Genomic DNA, 23,345 nt, shown 5'->3' on the forward strand with positions numbered 1-23,345 from the left:
TAAGGTTATGAGGGCAACCATAACTCTGGCATTTTCTAACCTTTGAGTGCTTGACTTTGTAACTAAATGACATTCTTTTAATGCAGTTTTTTGTATGTAATAGAGAATAGAAGGTCTCTGGCCTGAAGAGTGTAGAATCTGAACAAGGCACGATACTCTCATTCACATAAAGGGTCTGTAGCTGCTTTAATATGTCCTACATGACTAAGCTGGAATGGGAAGCAGTGAATTTTCATTAATTTGCATTATATTGTGGTCCATTTTCTCACCAGTGCTGGAGGTTTTACTTGTGTCTCTGTAGTGCTGTGCCCCCAAGCCCACGAATGTCCTCATGAGAGAGACACATGGAAAGAGCAATTCTTACCCCCTCTTTAAGGCTTTTTACAGTTAACACATTGAAACTGGGACAAGTAACCCATGTATCTTCCTGAGGCAGACATTGAAAGGGAAACATTGCCCCAGTCTTTTTGAAGATCCTGTCTTAGTGATTCCTGTTCCATTGGGTACTATCTGCCTCTTAAATCTTATAGCATGGGTATAGCATGTGTAGTCTGAATTGCATCTTCAGCTTCCTATGCCGAGACAAGAAAACCCTTTTTTTTTTGTCCAAAATAAATAACCTTACAGAAAGCCCGCAAGAAAGCTGCAGCCAGAACTGTTTGGTTAAACGAAAACACTTTGTGCACGTCAGTATTGGAGGAGGGCTTGGAGTTGGTTGTGAAATTAAAACGGATCATAGAATATGAAACTAGCTCCAATTCCATGTTGTATTAGCTGAGGTTAAAATTCCCTTGTGTTGCTGCAGGGTTTTGATTGTTCAGATGTTGCGCTGGTGGGGAGGGGGACCTCAGGATAAAGCCAGCTATAAAAGAGTAGGGTCTGCAGTATGTCATACAGGGCATTGACCCTGTAAGGAAACTTGGTTGATCTCAAATAGCTTCCTTGCCTTTGCAGGGCTATCTGCCGCCCACTAAAAATGGTGTGGAGCCAAAACGACCGAGCCGTCCCATCAACATCACTCCTTTGGTGCGGCTTTCGGCAACTGTTCCCAATACGATCATTGTGAACTGGTCCTCCGAGTTCGGCAGAGTAAGTGACGTCAGGCACAGCAGGTGCTGAGCCTTTTTAAGCCAAAGGATTTTTCCCCGGCAAGTAGATATTGTAATGAACCTGTGGCCTCCTAGGTCTTCATAATTGTCATTGTGCAGCACACCATAGCAACTCAGACCTGCATGGTGACTTCAGGGAGAGTGTGCTGGACCTCCTGCTCTGAAAGCATGGACTCCTACTACTTGAGCTAAGAGAGAATCTCCATTAGCTATTAACAGCAGAAGGCTTATGAGACACAGATCAGCAAGTCTGATTACATCCAATATAGGCTGGTAGCTTGGCACTGTGACAAATGTGGGCATTTTGGTAGTATATGTATTATCCCTGTGCATGTATCAGTTTTCCCTCTGGTCTTTGCATTGCTATACACTGAGTGTAAAGGGAGGGGATGGAGGTGTCTGACTCACGCAGCAGCCTGCTTGGAGACCATTGTCATTGACAAACTGAATAAAGTCTACACATGTGAACAAAGGATCCGTAGAGACAATGCAAATCCCAATGGCCAGGACAATCTCATCTTCTTCTCGGCTGTTGGTTACGAGGAGATTTCCCTCTACCTCTCCGCAGGGAAGCAGAGCAAAGGCCCCAAGCTGGGGAACAAAGTAGAAAGGTGTCAGGGGGCTGGGGTAAGAGCAGAGGTAGGGTTCTGACCTGGTGCAGCTAGGTTGATCTAATTTTTAAGTGTCGACCAGGCCTGAGAGAGAGAGTCAGTCAGGATGGATTCTTCAGGAGCTTGGCTGGGTGAAGTCCTGGCATTGGCCAGTCTGAACTTTTGCTTCTCTGCCAACCTCAGGACTTTCCGATTCTGTAGGCCAGGTGACTAATAAACTGTTACCTTGTTTTGAAAAGGCTTCCTGGTGTCACTGCAATAACTTCCTGAGAGCGTGGCACCCTGAAGAGGTAGCACAAGTCTCCCACAGGAGTCTGGCTTGGCTGGACTAGCTGCAGGGAGCCCCTGAGAGACATAGGGAGTGCTGGCACCCAAACACCCAGTTTTGGAATCATGGAAGCCTCAGGCCTGCCCCTGTAAAATTGTGGATCTTTGGAATCTGGCACGCTAAAGGGGTCACACACAAGAGACTGGTTACAGGCTGCGGCATAGGCCAGACAGTCGATCCATGACAGCTGGTGGGAGAAGGGCAGATTCTGAATGGAACAGGAGTATTTTGCAATAAGTGACGCCCAGCAGTAAAAACAAGGTTAGTCAAAGAAAATGGCAGAAAATAGCGTATAACCACCTTCCTAAGAAGAACATCACAGAGCTGTGCAGGGAGAGAGAGAGGTAAGCATTGGGAAGTTAAACAAGGCACAGCTGATTGCGGGGCTGGGCGGGATGAGGAGGCCAGGAGCAGAGGTCCAGACCTAGGCAGGATTCTGAGAGAGTCCGAGGATGGCAGAGGCGGTAGCCACAGCTTCTGCAGCAGCAGCTGGACATCTGCAGGGCTCAGTTCCCCAGCTCTGGAGCTGGAGTGGCAGAAGCTAGAGCTGGACGCAAAAAGGCTCTGGATGGAGGAATTGAGGCTGAAGATCAAGGTCTGGCTACTAGAGGACCGTGAAATGGGATGTGGAAAAGCAGTTGAATGAAGGACAAAAGGGAACAGTAAGTGGGGGGAGACTGTAGGATGCCTCCCCTGCAGGGGGCAGAGGTGCTAAATTATTGGTCCCATTCCAGGGAGGGAGGGGAAGAGATGTCTACCTCCCCACCTTTGAGAAAGTTTGTGAGTTGAACCAAATTCCCCTGCAGACTGGCTGCGTAGTGTCACTCCCTTACTGGGTCCCCAAACCACTGAGGCACATACTCAAGTGGACTGGACTGATGCTGGGAACTATGAACCGTTCAAGAGAGCCTTATTGCGTACATTTGACTTAGCACCTGAGGCCTATGAGAAAAGGTTTTGGGGTGTACAAAAGAGCAAGCGGGTGATGTACATGGAGGTTGGCACCTTGCTAGGCAGTTGTTCCCACAGTGGGGCAAAGGGGCCAGTGTCCCCACTCTGGAAACTTTGTATGACCTGAGGAGTTTAGAGCACTTGTGTGAAATGTGTCCCCTGGAGCTTTAAGTGTGGTTAGTGGATTGAACACCTAGAATTCACATAGTGCGGGCCAGTTGGCAGATCAGTTTGTAGACAATAGGCCCAGCTACCAAAGGGGAGTGGCCTAAAGCTTGGATCCCCTTGTGGAGGCTCCCCAAAAGTTGGATTTGGATAAACCCAAAATGGCGTGGTGGAGGGACAGCTGATCCCAGTAGACCCCTGCTGAGGGACCCCAAAGACCTGAGGTACAACTCCTGAAAAGGAGCCAGGGCTAGTGTGCGAGCACACAAGAATTTTTCATTGAAAGGGCCTGTTTTGGTGTGGGTCTGTATAGACATTAAGGAGGGTGTTATACAGGTACAAAGCGTCGCTAGTAATTGTTAAAAATCCCTTTTTACAGAACTGTACAGTTACGCCAGGCTTCGCAAACAGAGACGAGCCCTCTTTATAGTTTGCTTTGTAGGCTAGAAGGCCTAACATCAGTCTTTCTGTCAACAGAACTACTCTCTGTCAGTTTACCTGGTGAAACAGCTGACTTCAGTCACACTGCTACAGAAGCTGAGAGCCAAGGGCATTCGGAACCCAGACCACTCCCGGGCCCTGAGTGAGTAGCTGCTGCTTTACGTTTTTCAACCATTTGTTACATGATCTCTAGCTGAATAGGTGTGAATCCTGCTACAGCAAACTAGTCAAGCACAAATTCCCATAAGCCCTCTTTCAAACACATATACACACAAGGTTACACATGCAAGCAGTCCCATTTTTATGAAAAGCATGAACTGCAGTTGAAAACAAAGATACCTGAGTTGTGAGTGGAGGGAAGGGGGTTAAACTGCCTGGCTGCTGGGAACGTCATGGGAGGAGCTCCACGTAAAAATTCACAAGGCCGCTCTTCTCCTTAAAACCCCTCTGTGCTGTGATGTCTATCCAACACTTAAGAATGGTTAGTCAACTGGTGTGCTGTGCTTGCTGCTTAGTACACTAATCATATGCTGGCTCACCGGTAGCGTGTTCCCTTTGTCTATCGTTTCCACTTGTTTCCTCTTAAAGGTAGGTTGTAAGATCTTTTTTGTTCTGTGCCCAAGGAAGCCCTGATTGGGGCCTCTAGGGTCTAATATAATAGAAATATCAAGTTTGCTACCATATCACTTCCTAGAAAGATAACTTCATATTATAAGATATATAATCTTAAAAATATCACTAACACTTTTGATAGACCTGAGAAACTTTTTTCCTTTCAGTCAAAGAAAAATTAACAGCTGATCCCGACAGCGAGATAGCGACAACGAGCTTACGGGTTTCTCTCATGTGTCCGGTGGGTTCTATACGAGTTCTCTATGCTTCAGCATCCACCTTGTGTTTGCCTAAAAATGTCGTGTGGTAACACCAATACGAATGCTGCTGTTCCGGTTTTATAAAAGGTTCCCTTCCTTAGGAGTCTTTTATTAAACCAGCTCCCTTTTCCCCATGCGTAAAAGTTCGCTGGAAATGTTGATCCAAACTTTTCAGCATAGACACCTGTATGTATATAGTATTTTCTGGGGTTAGCCTAAAATGTGTGATACTGACTAAGGCTGTGCAAAGTTTTCCACTTTGTATGTATGTGTGGGGTGGGAGGTCCAAGGAGGTTCAGCTTTCCCATCCCTGGTGAAGCCGTAGTTGATGCTACATTACATACCCCTCCTGGCATAAGTTTGGCTCTCTGGGCACGTTCAGTGAAAGGGCCAGAATAGGAAAAAATTGAATTTGTTGGTTTCTCACGGTGCCCCGTGAAAGTGCTTTGTACTAAAGCATGTTAATTTCTCCTTTCTCCGTCTTCCAGCTCGGTAAGATGAGGCTAATAGTGCCCTGCCGAGCCATTACCTGCACCCACCTCCAGTGCTTTGACGCTGCGCTCTACCTTCAGATGAACGAGAAGAAACCTACATGGACCTGCCCTGTGTGTGATAAGAAAGCCCCCTATGACAGCCTGATCATTGATGGGTAAGCTGAGTAGGTTTCTGGGTCCAAGCCCCAGCCTGGAAACTATTTGTAGTTTAATGTTGGTATGTACAGACAGTCCCTGCCTTGAACAACTTAGTCTAAGATTCCCACTCATTCCACATAGACCAGCCTGACTCTTGGTCAGTACTGGCCTGAGCTGGACTTGAACCCAGGACTTTGAAATGTAATTCTCTGTATTTCATTTACTAGTCCCCTGAGCCCCATCCAACCCCCTCATGTCTGTAACATCAACACCCAATTGTTCAGGGCCAGGCAGGCTTCCTCAGAGGTGCGGGTCTTTTCATTGATGGCTTTTTTCAGCTTATGCTCTTGCTCATCTGCGTGACAGGTTGTTCATGGAAATCCTCAACTCGTGCACAGACTGCGATGAGATCCAGTTTATGGAAGATGGCTCCTGGTGTCCCATGAAGCCCAAGAAAGAAAACCAGGAGGTGTGCCCGACGTCTACGTACAATGGGATTGAGGGTACGGGAGCTATGGGCACCATCTCTTTAAAAATGTCTTGCTTTTCCGTAGCACCTTTCTCTGGAAGGGTCCAAAAGCATTTCAGATACTTGAAATACAATCAGTATATAGGGATCGCTGCACCACTGAAGTGCAGCCAAGAAACACAGCAAGTGTTTAACAATGCACAGCAGTGCTACATAATAGCTTACAATGGGAAAGGAAGAAGAATCCCATGTCCAGTTGAAACCGCAGAGGGTAATTCTAGGTAGGCCGAATGCAAGTACTAGAGCTGAAATTTAGTTAGGACGCTAGTGTTAATACCCTGTCTGTTATAAAAAGGGATGATGCTTTTATTATGAGGCTTAATTAATATTTGCAAAATGCTTTGAGATCCTCAGATGGAAGATGCTGTAGAAGTGCAAAGCTTCTTTGTGGGGCAATGCTTTGCCTTCAGCTACCTTGGCCAACTGCAGCTTCTTGCTTCCCCTCTCTCTGCAGCCAGCCCCCTTTATGCTGTGGGCTCCGATGGAAAGCACTCCTTGGAGAGCAAAAAGAAAGTGGAGGTCATCGACCTCACGCTGGACAGCTCATCAGATGAGGAGGAGCCTCCTGTCAAGAAACAGTGCCCTGTCTCCACTGTGGCTATCCCGTCGGCCGTAGGGCCCAAGGGGTAGGAAACGTCTTATAAACCCTTTCTGGGTTTTCGTCTTTGCCTTCTTTCCTGTATGCTGCAGATGTCACAGTAACAAGGAGAGGCAGCTTGTCCCATAGATAGGAAATGTATTGGACCAGGCCAGTGGTCTCCATAGTCCTGTGTCCTGTCTCTGGAAGTCCATACAGGATGCTTAGGGAAGGCAAACCCTCCACTCTCCCAGTAATACACGTTGCCAGTTGTACTGACGCCATAGTATAAAGGGGTAGGAGGCACATCTCGGCTTGACCCTGGGCCATGATCAGAGCGTCCCCTGAAGCAAAGGGATTGATAGCCTGTGTCACTTTTGTAGATGCCGTTTTCATTCATGTGTCTCCTTTTTTAATTCACAGAGTGTGATGTTTCACTAACTCGCTGTAGCCCTCGTTATATTTGAGTTTCACAATCGCTTCATGTTGAACTGCTGCCCACTCAGATATAGCAGTGTGTTTGGGGAATTGTACTGATTTCAGAGGCCTGGAATATGTAGTATGTGAATGACAACTCTGGTGGTTTTTTTGCTGATTTGACTAATGGACAAAAATGCAGGAGTTGGTATCAACTTTTGTGCATAGAATTTCTGTTTAGAGCAGGAAAGACCATGCTTTTCCCTTGTCTGTGTTCCAAACGTTAGACACCATTTAAGAGAGAAATTAATTTGGGCATTGTCCTCTCTCCATGGCACACGTGTTGTGCCCCATCCTTGGTCAGTCCTTTGTGCCCCTGGGAGTGCATGCCTCAGACTTTGGGAAACACTGTCTGATAGGATTGTGGCTTATATTGCTTCTTCAACAGCAGCAGGATCAGCCACTGTATGATGAAGGGGCCTTTGTGCATGTCACTTAGAGTACGTCTACACTGGTATAAACAAATAAATATAATTTCCCACGGCAGCGAGTCTCAGAGCTCGGGTCAGCTGACTGCGGATGGTGCTATGGGACTGCAAACAGCAGTGTAGCCGTTCCTGTACGAGCTGGAGCCCAGGCTCTGAGACCTACTGCCCCTTGCTGGGTGACAGACCTGGGTCCCACCTGAGCAGGAACATCTACGCTGCTGTATTTAATCTGATGGCACGAACTCCGCAAGTCTGAGTCAGTTGACCCAGGCTCGAAGACTTGCGGCTGTGGTGGTGGTGGTGATTATTATTTTTGCAGTGTAGATATACCTGTAGTTTCTCTGACCCAGATCCACAAACAGGTATTGAAATCAGTGGAAGATCCTTTGCAGATCTGGGCCTCAGTTTCTCCATCATTAAAACAGGAAGAATGATACTGACCTTCTATGAGATCTACTGACAACAAGCGATGGATAAGAGCAGGGTGATGGGATCCTCCTCTGTGTAATGGGGATAAATAACACTTCCCCACCTCACAGGGGAGTTGGGAGGATAAACACGAAAGGTTGTGAGGCGCTCAGGTAGTGCCATAACGGGGGGCTATATAAGTACCTTAGATCCAAGTCACATTTTTTTTTTTAGTGGTTTTTATTTTAGCAGTGTATCTTTAAACAGGTGATCTCGTGTTCTTTCTCTTCCTAGTAGTAATATCTGGCTTTTATATAGCTCTTTCCATCCATAGACTTCAGAGCATGCTTTCCACTAGAGGTCAGTAGCGTTATCCCCATTTTACAGATGGGGAAACAGAGGCACAGATTGGGGAAGTGATTTGCCCAAGGTCACCCAGCAGGCCAGTGACAGAGCCAGGTATAGAACCCTGGTCTCCTGAGTCCCAGTCCAGTGCTCTGCCCACTGCACGACACTGGCTTCCCTATATGCACAAGCTGAGGGCATAGGTAGGACAGCCGATAACAGTCCTGGGATGGAGGCACTGCACAAGAGTGCAGCTAGTCACTGATAAACTCTGAAGCTGAGGCCTAATGGGGCTGGGTGTTCAAGACAGATGGTGACGCTGCGTCTGTGTCTCATTTCCCATGGTGGGGTGGGGCCTGCTGCTTGGTGTCCAGTATTGTCTCTCGGGGTTTCTTGCTGGTGCTTCACTGTCCCTGACTTTAAGGGCAGGCTGCTGGTGTGTTTCACACCCGGAGTTACGGTTGCTTTGCTCTGCCTTATTGGGTTTCTGTTCCATTTCAGGGTGTTAAATGTTGATCACCAGCCATCCTCTGTGCTTCGAAGTCCTCCCATGGCAGCTATCGGCAGCGACTATCTCTCCAGCCTCCCAATCCCTGAATACCATCCTTCCTACCAGGTGCCATCAGAGATTCAAGGTAAGGAGAGCAGCGCTTTCCAAATCACCTATTCGGGCAACTGTACCAGTTTACCAGACCAAGACCTCAGCTGTAGCAACCAGCGCCCATGGCCTCCAAATCAGTTATGGATGATCTAACCCACAAAGGTACTTGGGCTGCTCTTTCGCCCAGCCTTGCACGGCTTGGAGCAGCCTCATGACTGTTGCAGATCAGAGCACGTATCGTTGAATGGCAGAGTTCTCTTAGACAGGAAGCAGGAGCCTGAAGTACCAGCCCTGGTGCGAGATTTCTGCAGACCTGCAGGTGAGCGCCTTAGTGAGGCAGAATAATTGAAAACTGATGATTAGTAACAGAGGATAGAGAAGACTTAGCTATTAGCTGGCCTAGTGGCTAATGCTTTTCATGACCAGAGACTTCCATTCCTGGTCTTGCTCCTGTGGCTGCCATAAGGGGAAGTGGAGGCAGCCAGCTCCACCCTGGAAGAGTCGAGAGACTTGTGTCATTCATTGTAACCTCCTCAGACCTGATCTAAGATTGCAAGGCAATAGTTCACTGATCTAGAAAACAGCTTCCTGTCATCTGAGTCTCTCCAAGTTGTTCACAAAAATCACTCGCCATTCCCCACTGAAGGAGACCTTAAAATTCCAGCTTTACAGATGGGGACAGAGAGAGGTGAGAGAGAGAGAAAGTGACTTGCCCTGAGGTCGCACAGCAAGTCAGTGGCAGAGACAGGACGAGCAGTGTTCTAATTTCCAGTCCCACGCATAGACCACTGAGCACACTCCCTCTCCTCCTCCTTGGCTGGTGGAACACTTGCACGGTAACAGGCTGATGGCCTGTTAGAAAGCTTTGATAAACTAGGTGGTTCCTAGCTGTCTGGCATCAGCACACAGGGCATGGGTGTCCATTTCGGGTTGTACAAAAAGTTTCATTTCATCCTGCCGGAATCGGAGGAGGGATTTGAACCCACATCCCCTCCCTCCTGCGTGAGGCCTAGAGAGTCTCTCTCTCTGGCCCAATGAATATTTAACGGTTTATGCAAAGTGGAACAGTTGCAACAGAAAAGACTGAGGGCAGCCCACCCAGAGTAGCCTGTAGCCTAGTGGGTGAGGTGCTCACCAGGGAGGGGGTCGATCTGCAGTCAGGTCCCTGCTCCAGAGGAGTGATTCTGTCTCCCCCATCCCAGGCAAGTTTCAGGTTGACCGAAACTGCATTTTTTGACAAAACCCCAAAAACCTCTTTGCCCAGCTCTAGCCCTGAGCTTTGTGATGCTAAGGACCTCGGGTGCATTTTTCTTTCAAAATGCACCCAACACCAGCATCTGGGCCATTCCGCTTTGGGACATTGCCTCCCTAAATTCCACTTGTAGCTTCTGTTTGTAGACATGCTTTGCACTCCCCCATCCTGAGCTGCTCGGTAGCGTTGCTGAGTGCTGTTAAACAGCTGCTGTGTTCCACCCCCGAGATAGCTGGCACTTCAGCAGTGCATGATGTTAAGGATTCTTATTTAAAGTGAATCCTATAGATAGTTGGCAAATGTGCTCGTAAATTTTGCACAGTGATGCTGGGACTCGCACCCAATTTAAGGTTCCCTAACACTGTGTGAGAATCTAGCCCCCGATGTATTTCAACACCAAGGCTACATGATCAGTTACAGATGGCTTTGTAGCCCACTGGGGAGTGTGCACCAGAGGACCCCCTCTGGCAATCTACAGAGGATACTAGTTGTGGCAACTGCAGCTACAGAGCCGTAGCTCGTTAGCTCAAGCTGTAGCAGCTTATGCTTTTAGCTCTGGAAGTCCCCACTTCTCTCCCTGATGTTGGCCAAGAAGGCAGCCATCACAGTCCGTTACTGACCTACAATATTGAGGTGGATCCAGATGTAACCGTCTCTAAAGAATCAGTTAGATCCCATCCCATTAGTTGACTCTTAAAATCTAGCACAAATTGGCTCCCTCCCCCATAAATTTATTTACCATTAAGATATTTTCCACTTTTATTTTTCTAGGTCTGGATTTGTTTACCTTCCTTCAAAGTGAAAATCAGGTAAGGTTGTGTGGGGGGCTCTCTCCTCTCTCTCTCTCTCTCTCTCTCTCTCTCTCTTTTTTTTTCCCCCCTCTCCTCCCTGGTAAATCTGTAGACTAGTAACCCTGTCCTTTTCCTCTCAGCCAATCCTCCTCCTCCTCCACTGTAGCAATCTGGGCCTGACGTGGCCAACATTCACGTGGCCTCGCTCAGCCACATGCCTTTAGGTTCCATTGCTGTTGTCTGGAATGGTCCATGTGCTGTCTGTGGCTTGGAATGCTGGATTCTTGCTTTCGATACATGACTCTTCTCCTTATTAGCACCTGTATTCTCCACTCTGCCTCACTACTCCAGGTTCTGGAAGGAGGTAGGGCGCTGAGTTGAAACTATATCACTTACCTGCTAGTGAATCTAGACAAACTTGCAGTGCAGTTTAGAAAGTGGGTGTATTTTTTTTGTTAACCAGGGGCTGCTCTCTGCCTGCCTGGCATTTGATCCTTTCACAGGGGACTCAGGGCAGAGCTGGTGATTGAGCTAGCTAGAAATACCTTCTTCTGACTTAGGGGAACTTGAAGTGCCGTTTCCTTTCAGAGCTGGTACAACAGGTTTCTTTCTCTTTCCTGGGCCTCGTCTCGCCACCACTGCGTATCTCCTCTTCAGCTGCGCCATTCTAACCTGGCGTGGAGTTCCAGCTACAGCAAAGCCCAAGCTCTCTGTCGGGTTATACCAAATGGGAGGCAGCTGGCTCAGGTGAAGTCTTGGTAAACTGGTACAGTTCCCCCAAATCTCAGGAGTATCACTTGTGACTCTCAACTCTCTCCTTTCCTGCTGTTCCCTTTCCCCCTCTTGGTAGCGCAAGCAGTGAAATCTGTTGCTTTGCAGTGACGTCTGTTCCCCTTGCAGATCGGGCACCGCCAGCGCTCTAAGCACCGGAGGGGGTTTGGGAGGGGTTTGAATAGGCGCCCAGTCTAATGATTGATGCTCTGTTCCTTGCCCGGCAGCACTACAGCCCTTCCGTGATCACCTCCCTGGATGAACAGGACGCCCTGAGCCATTTCTTCCAGTACCGAGGCACGTCTACCCATTTCATGAACCCCCTGGCTCCCGTCATGGCAGGATCCCACAACAGCATCAGCCCCACCAGCGGCCGCATCAGCAGCATTGTCTCCACGAACACGCTGCGGGAGAGCCATGGGCATAATGGGACAATGAGTAACAGCGCAGCTCTCCCGGGCTGCAGGCCGGACATAATTTCCTTAGACTAACCCTAGGCCCAGGGCACACTGGCACCTCGGTTTACCCCAAGGATAGGAGAGAAAAGCAGATTTTCAGCAGCTGCTGTTGAGTTGGGCTTTTGTCTGGGATGGAAAGGACCCAACCAGTACCAGGTCTCCTAAGTGTCTCTCTCGGTCAGGGCAACTCCCCTGTTAAGCCCAACCTTGGAGCCTCGCAGGAGGGCTTTCAGTTCTGCACGCGTCCGCCTGATCATACTGGTACCACTTGCTGGGGGGTGCCAGTGGTCGGGGGTAACCTCTGTTTTTCAAGACCATTTTAAAACTGTGTTTTTCACTTTATTTTTTGGTAGGATTCTGCACAAAGATCCTACAGTGATAATCCCCACCTTGATGCTGTACTGCTAGAACAGCACCATCTAGTGGCCAAAGCAGGACTTAGCAGCCATTCCCCCCCCCCACACACCCCAGGATGTCACCCACCTTCTGCATCTCTTTGCAGCACACCATTGCTGACTCCCCGAAGCGGGGTGAGGAGAGAAATTTGTCTGGGTCCAGCAACCCTCCAGGCATGGATGGAAGGTGGGTGGGTGTCTTTCAGGGAGCTGCCCGCTGCTTTTATGCACCAACACAAGCACTTTGGCAGTAGGGATTGAGCTGGATCTGGGCTCCTATGGCATTCTTCACTCTTTGATCCTCTTCTTTGCTCCCCTCCTTCCCTGGGGAGTCTGCCCTCCCAAGCATGGGTTAGAGCAAAGAGCTGGTGACTCAGAAAGGGGCTAGCAAACTTCGGCTTACAGCTACCATGCTGTGCTGAGAACCTCTGCTGTCCCAGGGTTTAAATAACAAATGGGCAGGAAAACAGATGCTGTAACTGAGCCCTGATTCCAAACCCTATCCAGCAAATATGGACGTTCCCCAGCAGAGACCTAGCCACTGAGGGGAGGGTGAATCTGTAGCCTGCAGCACTTAAGTATTCCCATGAAGCAGGTGAGTAGTTGGGGCTCCCTCCCGCCTTGGCCTCAATTGTATGATCTGAAGCAACACCGTTGGGCCCCAAACTCAGCTCTGTTAAGCGAATCCGTTCTTCAAACCCCGGTGCAAACCTCTCGTGCTTGCAACCGAATGTGCTCGTGGGTGAGAACCAGAAAGAGAAACTGATTGATCCGTTTTCAAGGAGAAAAAAAGAGGGATTTTTTTTTAAAGGTGTTTTTTTTTTAAATGAACGTGCTGTGGCGTTACGAGTGGCGCAGGAAAGGAAATGTTAACTTTTTAATTATGAATTCACCACCCACGGTCCTTTAAAATTAGACATTTTCCTGGCTGCTGTTTTAGTTTTGTGTCCTCATTACAATTTGCGCCCCCCCCCCTTTTTTTTTTTTTGGTAAGAATCAAGACAAAAAGAGTCTGTTTGAATTGATGTCCCATCAGGGGCATTTACACGTGAGTTGATGCAGTTCTTTATTGGGACGCTAGAGGAGGCAAGAAGGGGAGGGGTTCTTGCTTGCAAACCCTCCTGCAGACAGGACAGTATCGAGCAGAGGCAGAGTAGGGTGACTGCCAGGGCTTTTGTCTCCCTTCTGTCCCCTCGCGGGGGCACTGAGCAGCTCAGCCCAGGCTGTCTCGTTTGGAATTACGATGTCTTTTTTTTAAACTGTAGATTTCTTTTCCTCCTCCTAAGTATTTCCAGTACAGAGCTGTACAGAGAACAAAGCTGTATCTGTATCTTTCAGTTGCAGCTTTTGTACATTCCAAACTCCAAAGACCTCCCTGTGTCTGTATCTCCTGAGGACGAAATGAAGGTCGTGTTGCCCCCGCTACCGCGCCTTGGCGGGGACAGCACATTGCCTGCTGCCTGTTTTATTTATGTCTTTAAATGGATGCCTTAGTTTGTAACCTTTACAGCATCACAGCCGCTTCTTCAAGGGTCCTGCGTAAGCAGGGTCTCGCCAACCACCTACGGCCAAGTTAAATTTTTTTGATCACAATAGCAAGATTGGCACGCGAGTTCGATGCACCATCACATGGTCAAAATGGCACTCAGAAGGGTACGACGTGTAGCATTTTTTTGCACCTTTTTCCCTGCACAAGTGTCTCCATCAAGAACTTCAAAACAAACCTGGTTCCCTGTGGTTCTGGAGAAGGGTGGTCCGGGGTCAGGAGTCAAGTAGCTGTGCCCAGAATCCTGCTGTGACTTTACTGGCTCTTGTATCAGTTGTAGTGAATCCTGCTGAGGAATAGTTGAGGTGCAGCTTTACCTTGCATTCTTAGTTGCGCTAATCATTTTTCCTCTGTTTTGGAGAGGGACTACGTCCAGCTGATGCTGTTCCAGCTCTTCATTTAAAGAGCGGTTGGCTGGAAAACGATGAACCAACTACTAGTCACCTTCAAAATACCAGCCCTCAGAACTAGCTTGCTTGGTTCTTTTCACCTGGAAACCTCCAAGTGACAGACTTAGCGCTCTGTGAAACAAGGAGAATTATCCTTCCCCCACTTGTGTGAACTGCTTTGAAATCCTTGGTGGAGAAGTGCTAGATAGAGGATTTGCTTTTTGGAAAAATGGTGCTTTGAGAGATTACTGAACTTTTGCAAACCTCTTTCTCTCTGCTCATCTTCCCAACACCAAACTGAAAAGGGACTTAGGACCAGAACAAATGTACTATGTACATTTTCAGTGGGAACATAATTGTTTGTGGGTTTTTAAAGTTCTGATGTTGGGGGGGAAGGGGAACAGACAGACCAGCTCCCACTAAAGGTAGATTTCTATACATATTTGTAACCCTACCCATCTGTCCTTTGTACTGTCTCCTACCAAGATCCTCCAGGGCCAGTCGCAGGCTGGTCAACTCACATGGCAATAGTGGCTCCACTGTACCCTTTGAGAGGCAGGTACTTTCAGTGTTGCGTACAGGTGGTGGTTGAGGCAGCTAGAAGCTGAGGAGACAGACATTACGGTATTAAGCCTTTGCAGGGAGCGCTGGCTGTTTTCAAGTTTTGTACATACAAGTTGTTTGTGTAGAGGGTTTGTGTGGGGTGGGGGAGATAAAGGAGTGTCTAGGGTTTTGATACTGTCTGAAGTCCCTTAGTGTTTTATAAGCTCTCACACACGGTGAACATTATCTAGACACCTTTAAAAAGCAGCTAGCCACTTTCTCTGGTTTATTTATTCTGTCCGTTTGATATCCAGCTGTTCTATTATTTGCAACACTTCTGTATATGCAAACTACCTTTTAGATAATAAAGTTCAAAACACCCCCCACTGTGCTGGTGTCGGTGACTGGTGGAGCAGAGCTCTGTTCAAGCTGGATTTGAGCAGCTGGGACCTGGGGAGAAGGGTGAGTTAGCCCCCTTTTACATAAGGGGAAACTGAGGCAGAGCCATGCAGTAGTCAGTGGAGGGCGGAATTGGAACGGGAGTTCCTTGCTTGCAGTCCTGAGCTCAAACCACTGACACATGCTGTCTCTTCAGTGCCTCCTTTGGCTAAGCAAGACACTTGGATGGCTAGGGCAGGGGCGTTATTCCAATGTTACTTGACGTCTGTCCACACTCTGCTTCCAAGACAGTGAATGCCCCCCCCATCCTAGGCAGCTGGGGTTTGGCCTTAGTGCTGGCATTCCCACCTAGTCCATTCAGGACGTGCCTTCCCTTCATAAGGGGCTGCAACCACCTGTCGGTTGCTTCCTTCATAGGAGGGAGGGCCAGAGAGCGACCCCACTCCCCACCTTCCCTTCCTGCTAGGGCTTGGAGCGGTGAGAAGGAACTTCATTCTTGGCAGGCCTCGGCAGCCTTGCTTGGAAAAGCAGGTCCGAGGGCCGGCGATGGTGACGGAGCCGACCTGCTTCACCGGCCACTCAGCACTGAGGCGGCTGCTCCACTCCCTAGCTGTCTGCCCTGCGGGGAGGCCGGGGCCTGGGATTTCGCTGCTCACTTGTCTCGCACAGCTAAGGTGTCCAGCCAGAGCCGCAGGGCGAACCTGGTCCCAGTGCTCACCCGCTCCACATCTTCCCCCGCTGCAGGTGCTGTGTTCAGGAAGGTCGCAATAGGAAGCTCCGTGGGCTGGGCCGAGCCCCCGCTCAGCTCCGTGGCTCTGGGTAGATCATCATGGAAGTTACTCAGAGGGGCCGTGTTACGGCTGGCAGCTCAGTAACGCGGAGCGGGGAGTGAGAACACGGAGCAGGCCTGATGCACGAAACACCCCCGGCGTGGCCAGTGAGGGCTAGTCATTGTATGGGCCGCTCCTTCCCGCCAGGCCAGGGCTAACTTCCCTGGCTTTAACTGAAGGAAGGCTGTAGTGAGAGTTACCTACAGGGCAGCTTCCACAGCCCCCTCCATGACTGCACTGGAACCAGGGCCCCTGCCCCTGCTTGGGGGGCGGTACCTGAGACGGGTAAAGCCCGCACCCAGCAGGGCAGGTGCTGTGGCTCCCTGGCCTGGGGGACCATCTAGCCCTGGGTGAACAGATGAGAGAAGCTGGGGGAAAGTTTTGGGGTGTGGAACACGCTCCCCTGAGCAGCGGTCCAGCATGGGGGCAGAAGAGCTGCTGCTGTTCAGAGACACCCAGCAGGGGGGCCAATAAAGGGCATTTCCGCCTAGGCGTGTTAACCCCGTGTCTGCTGGCCAAATCCCAACCTAGCCACTTCCATTCTGCCCTCCGGAGAGTCCTCTCCACTTCCCGTTGGGAAGTGACAATGCTCCTCCCCAGACCTGGCTGCATTTCAGAGGTGGGGGAGCAGAGCCCTGCCTCTGACCATGCAGCCTGTCTCTCCAAGGGAAGATCATCATTCCTCCCCTTCTTAGAGGAAAACCGGCCAGGCTGGGTTGGCAAATCACTCTCCTTACTTGATGGTTGGGGGGAGGTTGCTGGGCACATGCCCCATGTTCTCTGCTCCGTCCTCGACAGCCGCGATACACTCCAGAACGTGGGGTTCCAGCCAGGCGTAGGCGCTCACCTCGCTCCCGTCCGCCTTGATCCTCGTCTGAAATCCAACACATGCCTCTGAGGGCTGGGAGCAAGGCTCGGCACTCTCTGGGGCTTGGAGTCGCCGCGACTGATGACCAATGGGGCTACGGGCAGGCTCGGGCAAAGGGCTGGGAGACAAGCCGCTAAGCTGGCTCGGAACCACAGTCAAACCTAAGGGACAGGCGCTGGTCATCTCAGCGGAGAAGCCGAGGTCTGAACAGGCCATGGAGGCTGAATTCCTCCAAGGGTCCCGCACGCCCAGGGCTGAGGCCCAGGGCTTGTGGTGCTGAACGTAGGAAACCTGCACGGCCGGCTCCCCTAAGGACGCCTTCAAGATGCTGAGGAGGGTGGGGTCTGGGGACAGCAAGCCCAGGCAATGGATGTACATCAGGACACGTAAGAACAACTCTCTACCTAATCTCTCCCGACCATCTTCTCCGGGGCCGAGCAGTCCCCTCAGTCAGGGGTCACTAGTCACCCCCCAGCAACGCCCCCCAGCAGCTGCCTTAGATCTTCCCCACCCGTGCTCTGGGGGGCGCTCACCTGCAGCTGCTGGTGGCTCTCGGTGGAAAGCAGCAACAGGTACGCGACGACGTGGTGCCGCCTCGGCAGCCCTCTGCTCAGCGTGGGCGGGTACACGGACTGCGCAGACGGAGAACCAGGAGCTAGGACTCGGCAGGCCCGGCCCCGCCCCAGAGGCACAAGCCGAGGGCCGGTGGCTGGATCCTGAAGGCCTCCCTGCCTGCAGGCCTCTAGCGCACTTTGTGAAGCAGCGAAATGCAGCTGCCTCTGGGGACGGGTGCTGCAGCTGTTTAAACAGCACCACTACGCGAGCGGCTGGGTCACAAGAGCAGGGCTGCCGCCCCGATTTTTGGCAGGGGGGAGGAAGAAACAAGCGTCTTAAATGGCCAAGAACGTTTGAGCCCTGCAGCAGTGCCCGTAAGACCGGCCGTGCTGGGTCAGGCCAAGGGTCCATCTAGCCCAGGATCCTGTCTTCCGACCGTGGCCGGTGCCAGGTGCCCCACAGGGAATGAACAGAATGGGGCAATTAGTGAGTGATCCAGTCCCAGCTTGTCGTACTCAGAGGTTTTGGGACACCCAGAGCCTGGGGCTGTGTCCCTGGCCACCCGGGCTAATCGCCATCAATGGGGGACTTATCTCGCTCTCTTGAACCCAGCAATGCCTCCTTCCAAATCCTGGGACGGGGTGACTCAGTGCAAGCCGCTGCAGGGAGTGCTGGGGATTCAGGAGGGGGCGCTCGACCCCAGCCCCATTCGCTGCACCAGGTCACGGCTGCGCGTGTGGCTCGCGCTAGGAGAGGGTGGGAAGTCATCGCTCCCTAGTGGCTGATCCGCAGAGGAAGCTTGAATCAGCTACTGCTGCTGGTTGATGGATGTGGTCCCTTCACCCCTCCCCGCCCCCGAAGAGGTTCGCGCTTTGAGCACGGACCATCCCAGGCCGGGGCCTCTCTGGAACCTGGTGCGTGCCGAGCGGTTCCCCGTGACCCAGGTCAGGAGAACGGGACATTACCTCCCACAGGCCCAGCATCGTCCAGGAGAACCTGCCCGGCTCCAGCCGCAAGCCTGTCTCCTCCTGCAGCTCCCGCAGGCCCGCCTCCAGCAACTACGGTCAAGGGACAGTGAGGTGAGGGCCGGCCCGGCACAGCCTGCCTGCGTCCTACGTTCCGCAGTGCCAGGGGCTCTGGAATCCAGCCTGGTACCGTGCTGCGCCGTAACAGCGCCCCCTAGCCGCAGAACTCAAGAGCTTTACAAGCCTCTGCATGCTAAGCTGGCACCCCACTTTACAGATAGGGAAACCGAGGCACCGAGAGGGGAAGTGACTCGTCCAAGGCCACGCAGCTCCTACGTGGCAGAGTCAGACCAAGAACCCAGAAGCTCTGATGCCGTCCCTGGCTCTAAGCAGCGCCTACCCCAGTTCCCATTTGAAAATCCCAGGGAAAATTACACTACGCTCAGCTTTATCCCCTTCCCTTCCCTTCCCCATGTAGACACAGAGACCCCCCCACACCTGCTGCTCCCCCACCACTACTCGCCCATTCAAACCAACCCCACTGGCATCCGCACGGCATGTCGAGGCGGTACCTGTTCGTCCGGCTCCATGTGCCCACCTGCAAGGGGAGAGAATCGGGAGCGGTAAGCGGCACACTGAGCAGGTCCAGCGCCCCCTGGAGGCAACGGAGATGCTCCCCGTGGCTGCTGCTGCTGGACCCTGGTGGTCTCACAGCCTATTGAGGGGTTGGAGGGAGGAGGACGGGGGCTGTCTTTGTTCCGGGTCTGTACAGCACCTGGCACCATGGGAACCTGGTCTGTGACTAGGCCTCCTGACCGGCACAGATAACATACAACCCTAGCAGAAGAAACACTCCAGCCACAGCAGGGTCCCCCAGGGGTGGCTGATCTCCCGGCAGCAGCGTTTTCTCCCCCTACCGGGCTGGTTTAACGAAGGGCTCGCCCGTTTCACTTCCTTCCAACTTCCTGCTGTTTAATTGTCTGCACGCCCTAGTGCCTTTCACTGCAGGATCTCAACGCAGCTAGTGAGTTACACCCCAGTGCATTTGGTAAGGACAGCGGGGCGGGAAGGGGAGGGAGCCCAATTGAAGGAAGTTGACTTGGCAAAGGTCACACGACAAAGTCAGTGGCAAAGCTGTGAATGGAACCCAGGAGTCCGGTCTCCCAATCATTGTCTTTAACCACTAGCCCACACTCCTTTCCTAGGCCTGGGAATACGATTTAAGAGGCTCAATTCCCAGTCTCCAACTCTTCCCTCTAAACAACCCTCTCCCCCTTCCAATGACCACAGAACTGCCCCCCATCCATGGGCCAGGCAGGCAATTGACAGGAAACCCCAGCTAGACGCATCACCAGGTCCCCATTGGAGTGCCTGGGCCCTGGCTTGGCCATTTCTAAGCCAGCCTCGCCCGTGTCCTCTCACCGGGGGGCACCCAGATGTTGGGGAAGATGCTGAGATTCTTGGCCCTTCGCGTGAGCAAGACTCTCCTGTCAACGGACTGCAGTACGACAGCCACCCCCACGTCTACCCCACGGCCTCGGAGCGCCTCTGGCAGCGCGGCAGCCTGCCTCTCCTCCAGGTGCTTGATGGGACAAAAGGACGGTCTCTGCGGAAGGAAAAGGAGCGAGTATTTGGTAACAGTCACACCAGGCCTCAGCAAGAGACTGCAGCTTCCCAGATCAGGCCCGTCGGACCTTTCATCCCAAAGAGCTCCACCAAGTTTCTCCGCACAGCAGCTGTGACATGCAGCCACCTCTGGGGCTTAACACAGCAGAGGGGTCATTTTGGGCCAACTCTTCTTGCTATGCAAAGGGCACGAGGAGCAGACAGGATCCGCAGCTGACGCAGGCAGTCGCCAGACACACTGCGGCCAATATCACATACCCAGGCATGTTCCACACGGTGCCTCGGAGCTCAGAACAGCTCGACTTTCCTTGGTAAGGACCCTGGGCTAAGCCCCTTCCTCCTCCCAGAAAATGCCATGGGCTCTTGTATGTTAGTAAGTTACATGGCACCGACCAGCCGGGAAGCGCTGAAGACTTTATAGATATTACTGGACTGTTCTCAGCTTGCAGGTTGAGAAACTGAGGCACAGATGCTTGCCCGAGGCCATGCAGCAAGTCAGTGACAGAGGCAGAAATAGAACCCAGGAGTCCTGACAGCACGTGTTCAGGTCTAACTACCCAAACACACTACCTCCCAGAGAGGAGTGGTGGACCCAGGCGTCCCGACGCCCAATCCCCTGCTCTAGCCGCTCCCTTCAAGCCCATCAGTTTAGATACAAGTGCCTCCCCGCAACATGTCCTGACCTTCAGAAGGATCCTGGTAGAGCCAGGGAACTCGCTGTCGGAAATGACAAACTGGTTTTGGTCCAAGCCGCAGCTGACCATCGCCTTGTCCTCGTGGGGAGCACAGAAGTGCCCGGTGATGCTCTGAGAGAGAGAGCAGGGAAATCACAGGCCTTGTCTTCTCACCACGCTTCATGGGGGGCTCCCAGCCCTTTACACACATTACTTGTGGGCAACAGAGCCCAACAGCTCGGGCAGGACCCTCCCCGCTCCGGAAGGGAGACTGGGCATGGAGAGGAGATGGGACTCAGCCAACTCAGGGACAGACTGGAGACTAGAGACCAATCCCCTGCTCTAGCCACTTGCCCACATCCTCGCCCAGAGCTGAGGATAGAGCCCAGGAGTCCTGATGGCAGCAGGCGCCCCATTGACTAGACTCGGCCCAGGAACCAGACTGGGCTGTCCTCAGCGGAGCACAGCGCCCACGGCCTGAACACCTGCACCTGCACGGCACCTCCCTTATCTTTGGCCTGCCCCTGCAGGGAGGAGAGGTTAATGGGGCCTCCAGACTGAGAGGCGGCTGCCGGAGAAGGCCTCAGGCCAGAGTCCCTCATGGAGGAGGGAGCGCAAAGGGGTCGCTGGGTCCAGATTAGTGGCTAGAGAAGGGGCCTGGGCGCCAGGACTCCTGGGTTCTAGTTCTGGCTCTGTCACTAACCTAAACCACCCCCCTTGCACACCCAGCCCTCCCCCACCCTCCCTGCACACCGAGTCCCCTTGCACACCCAGCCCTCTCCCCAACCTCCATACACACCCAGCCCTCCCCCAACCTCCCTGCACACCGAGTCCCCTTGCACACCCAGCCCTCTCCCCCCCTTACACACCCAGCTCTCCCCCAACCTCCCTGCACACCGCATCCCCCTGCACTCCCATCCCCTTGCACACACCCCCACACCCAGCCTCCACCCCACCTCCTGCATACGCAGCCCTGTGCCCCCCCAGCCCCTCCTATTGCACGCCCAACCCTCCCCCAGTCCCCCTGCACACCCCGCTCTCCCCCCACCTCCATGCACACTCAGCCCCCCCCCCTCCAAGCGCCCCGCTGTGCCCCCGGGCCCGCACCTGCAGGAACCCGGCGCGCTCGGGCCGGGCGCTGCCCTTGGCCAGGCGCACCAGGCCCCGCGCCAGGCTCTCCATGGGCGCCGCGCCGGGGGAGCGCGGCCCTGGCTCGGGGACTTGCCGCGAGCGCAGGAAACCCGGGAGCCACGGCGGCTGCAGGCCCCACAGAGGCGCCAGCCGGGCAGCGAGTGGAGAGGGGCGCCCCCTGCTGGCCGCTCGCCGTGCAACCGGCTCAGCCGCGGCAGGACAATCGGGGATCCCCCTACCGGCGTTTCCAGCAGGAATTGGGCACACCCCCCCCCCCCAATCGCTGCAGCCCCTTGGAACCCGACTCTCCCCTTGGAGGTGGGGCGCGCGGACCCTGGCTGGGGCGGAACCCAGCATCCCGAGGAGCTGGGGGTGTTGCCCTCTGGAAGTGGTGGAGACCCTTCCCCTCCACCTGTTGGAGCCCTGTCCTGGACCAGGACCCCATGGCGCTAGGCGCTGTACAGACGCAGAACAAAGAGCGTGCCCCCATCTCAGTCTAAGTGCCTCCTGCGGTGATCCCGCTGCTCCCGTTACACCTTCCTACCTTGCGCCTCGCCCCTGACGGCGGGCCCGGAAACCTGCCCACACGAGGGCCTCTGCTCCAGCTGGCCTGGAAGGTTTAGCGGGAGGAAAGTTTCTTGGTTCGTAAAAGTCTCCGGCCTGGAGATCATTACTCCTGCTAGCAGTGATGGGTGAAGCCTCCATGCTTAGGGCTTCCTGCCGCTATCCGCAGCCACTGGAGGGCAGACGGGATCTCACCCAGGTGCAGAGCTCCTGAGCTGTAGCTCACGAAAGCTTACGCTCAAATAAATTGGTTAGTCTCTAAGGTGCCACAAGTCCTCCTTTTCTTTTTGCGAATACAGACTAACACGGCTGTTACTCTGAAACAGGTTCTCAACCTGTGGTCCATAGCCTATGTCTAAGGGGGTCTGTGAAAGGTTGTTGTTACACAGAACAGTGGTTTTCAACCCAGGGGTCCGCAGACCATGGCTAAGATTTCCAAAGGGGTTCGCACCTCCATTTGAAATTTTTTAAAGGTCCACCAATGAAAAAAGGTCAAGAACCACTGCCCTAGAGGACAGTGAAATAGATGCACTAGAGATAAACCTTGCAGGTAATAAAAACATGCCGGGCCAGCGCCCTGTCTGAGGGGTTCAGCTGGCTCCACACTGTGACTAGATTGCCACTTATGCTCTGACTTTTTCCTCAGCCTCCTGCAGTCTTCTACCACCGTGTCAAGCATCTCAGCCATGGTGCGGTTTTGTCCGCACTGCAAGCAACAGGTGGGTTTACACGGAAACAGCGATCTCGCTGTGAAACCCTGGTGCAGACGAGGCACAGATTGTGGTCCCCCGGCTGGGCTCATCACGGACAATTCCAGACCTAGCAGGCTCAGCAGAGAGGTTTTGCAAGGAACTTCAGACTCAGCAGAGCATCCTGGCAGCTGGCCAGGGGGGTGGCACTCTCAGCAGAGAGGTCAAGGACTGACCGGGTTATGGAGACCACACGCTGGCATGGCAGGTGTGTATGGGGAGTTGGTATTGCCCATACCTAGACTGTAAGGCAGAACTAGGGAACTGTAGTCTCCTAAATTGTCCAGCTGGCATCTTTCACCAGCCCCAGAGCTTACTGGGTGAGGTTCTCAGGCCTGGGCGACCAGGGCTTTTGTACCACCTCC

At 52.6% G+C, this 23,345-nt stretch overlaps 2 protein-coding genes across 12 annotated transcripts in view; one reads left to right on the top strand and one right to left on the bottom strand.

Annotated features, from left to right (window-relative positions):
- The window catches only part of PIAS3 (protein inhibitor of activated STAT 3), a 36,949-nt gene extending 22,810 nt beyond the window's left edge, over nucleotides 1–14,139 (top strand). For 4 of the 8 annotated variants that reach the window (XM_073322628.1, XM_073322626.1, XM_073322624.1 and 1 more), the window contains 9 exons: nucleotides 955–1,089; nucleotides 3,642–3,747; nucleotides 4,385–4,458; nucleotides 4,966–5,126; nucleotides 5,476–5,612; nucleotides 6,093–6,264; nucleotides 8,375–8,508; nucleotides 10,498–10,535; nucleotides 11,516–14,139. In XM_073322628.1, the coding sequence (XP_073178729.1) occupies nucleotides 955–1,089; nucleotides 3,642–3,747; nucleotides 4,385–4,458; nucleotides 4,966–5,126; nucleotides 5,476–5,612; nucleotides 6,093–6,264; nucleotides 8,375–8,508; nucleotides 10,498–10,535; nucleotides 11,516–11,779 (1,221 nt within the window). In that variant the 3' untranslated portion in view covers nucleotides 11,780–14,139. Of the gene's footprint in view, nucleotides 1–954; nucleotides 1,090–3,641; nucleotides 3,748–4,384; nucleotides 4,459–4,965; nucleotides 5,127–5,475; nucleotides 5,613–6,092; nucleotides 6,265–8,374; nucleotides 8,794–10,497; nucleotides 10,536–10,657 lie in introns of all 8 variants that reach the window. The other 4 variants (XR_012156075.2, XR_012156076.1, XM_073322629.1 and 1 more) reach the window with 4 other exon arrangements.
- NUDT17 (nudix hydrolase 17) lies at nucleotides 11,860–23,245 on the bottom strand. 4 transcript variants are annotated; one of them, XM_073322633.2, is made up of 9 exons: nucleotides 21,644–23,245; nucleotides 20,546–20,668; nucleotides 19,659–19,842; nucleotides 18,809–18,834; nucleotides 18,237–18,329; nucleotides 17,250–17,348; nucleotides 16,586–16,722; nucleotides 15,675–15,833; nucleotides 11,860–14,680 (listed from the first exon to the last, which is right to left on the bottom strand). In XM_073322633.2, the coding sequence occupies exons 1-9, from the start codon at nucleotides 22,022–22,024 to the stop codon at nucleotides 14,674–14,676; spliced, it is 1,209 nt and encodes a 402-aa protein (XP_073178734.2). In that variant the 5' UTR covers nucleotides 22,025–23,245; the 3' UTR covers nucleotides 11,860–14,673. The 4 variants fall into 4 exon arrangements, 3 of the variants coding, with proteins under 3 accessions (XP_073178734.2, XP_073178737.2, XP_073178736.2); XM_073322635.2 differs by having other exon boundaries at nucleotides 11,861–14,680; nucleotides 15,737–15,833; XM_073322636.2 differs by lacking the exon at nucleotides 20,546–20,668.
- Between the last annotated feature and the right edge of the window lie 100 nt (nucleotides 23,246–23,345).

Source organism: Lepidochelys kempii, chromosome 24 (assembly GCF_965140285.1).
Source record: "Lepidochelys kempii isolate rLepKem1 chromosome 24, rLepKem1.hap1, whole genome shotgun sequence".
In the NCBI taxonomy this organism is placed as follows: domain Eukaryota; kingdom Metazoa; phylum Chordata; order Testudines; family Cheloniidae; genus Lepidochelys; species Lepidochelys kempii.

What these genes read in the sequence shown, in the direction of transcription:
- NUDT17 (XM_073322633.2), bottom strand. Translation starts at nt 22,024, where the DNA reads ATGCTGGGTTCCGCCCCAGCCAGGGTCCGCGCGCCCCACCTCCAAGGG. An exon ending in CTACCAGGATCCTTCTGAAG is followed by an intron (nt 19,843 to 20,545) that starts GTCAGGACATGT and finishes TTCCTTCCGCAG; the next exon opens with AGACCGTCCTTTTGTCCCAT. An exon ending in ACATGGAGCCGGACGAACAG is followed by an intron (nt 18,330 to 18,808) that starts GTACCGCCTCGA and finishes CCTTGACCGTAG; the next exon opens with TTGCTGGAGGCGGGCCTGCG.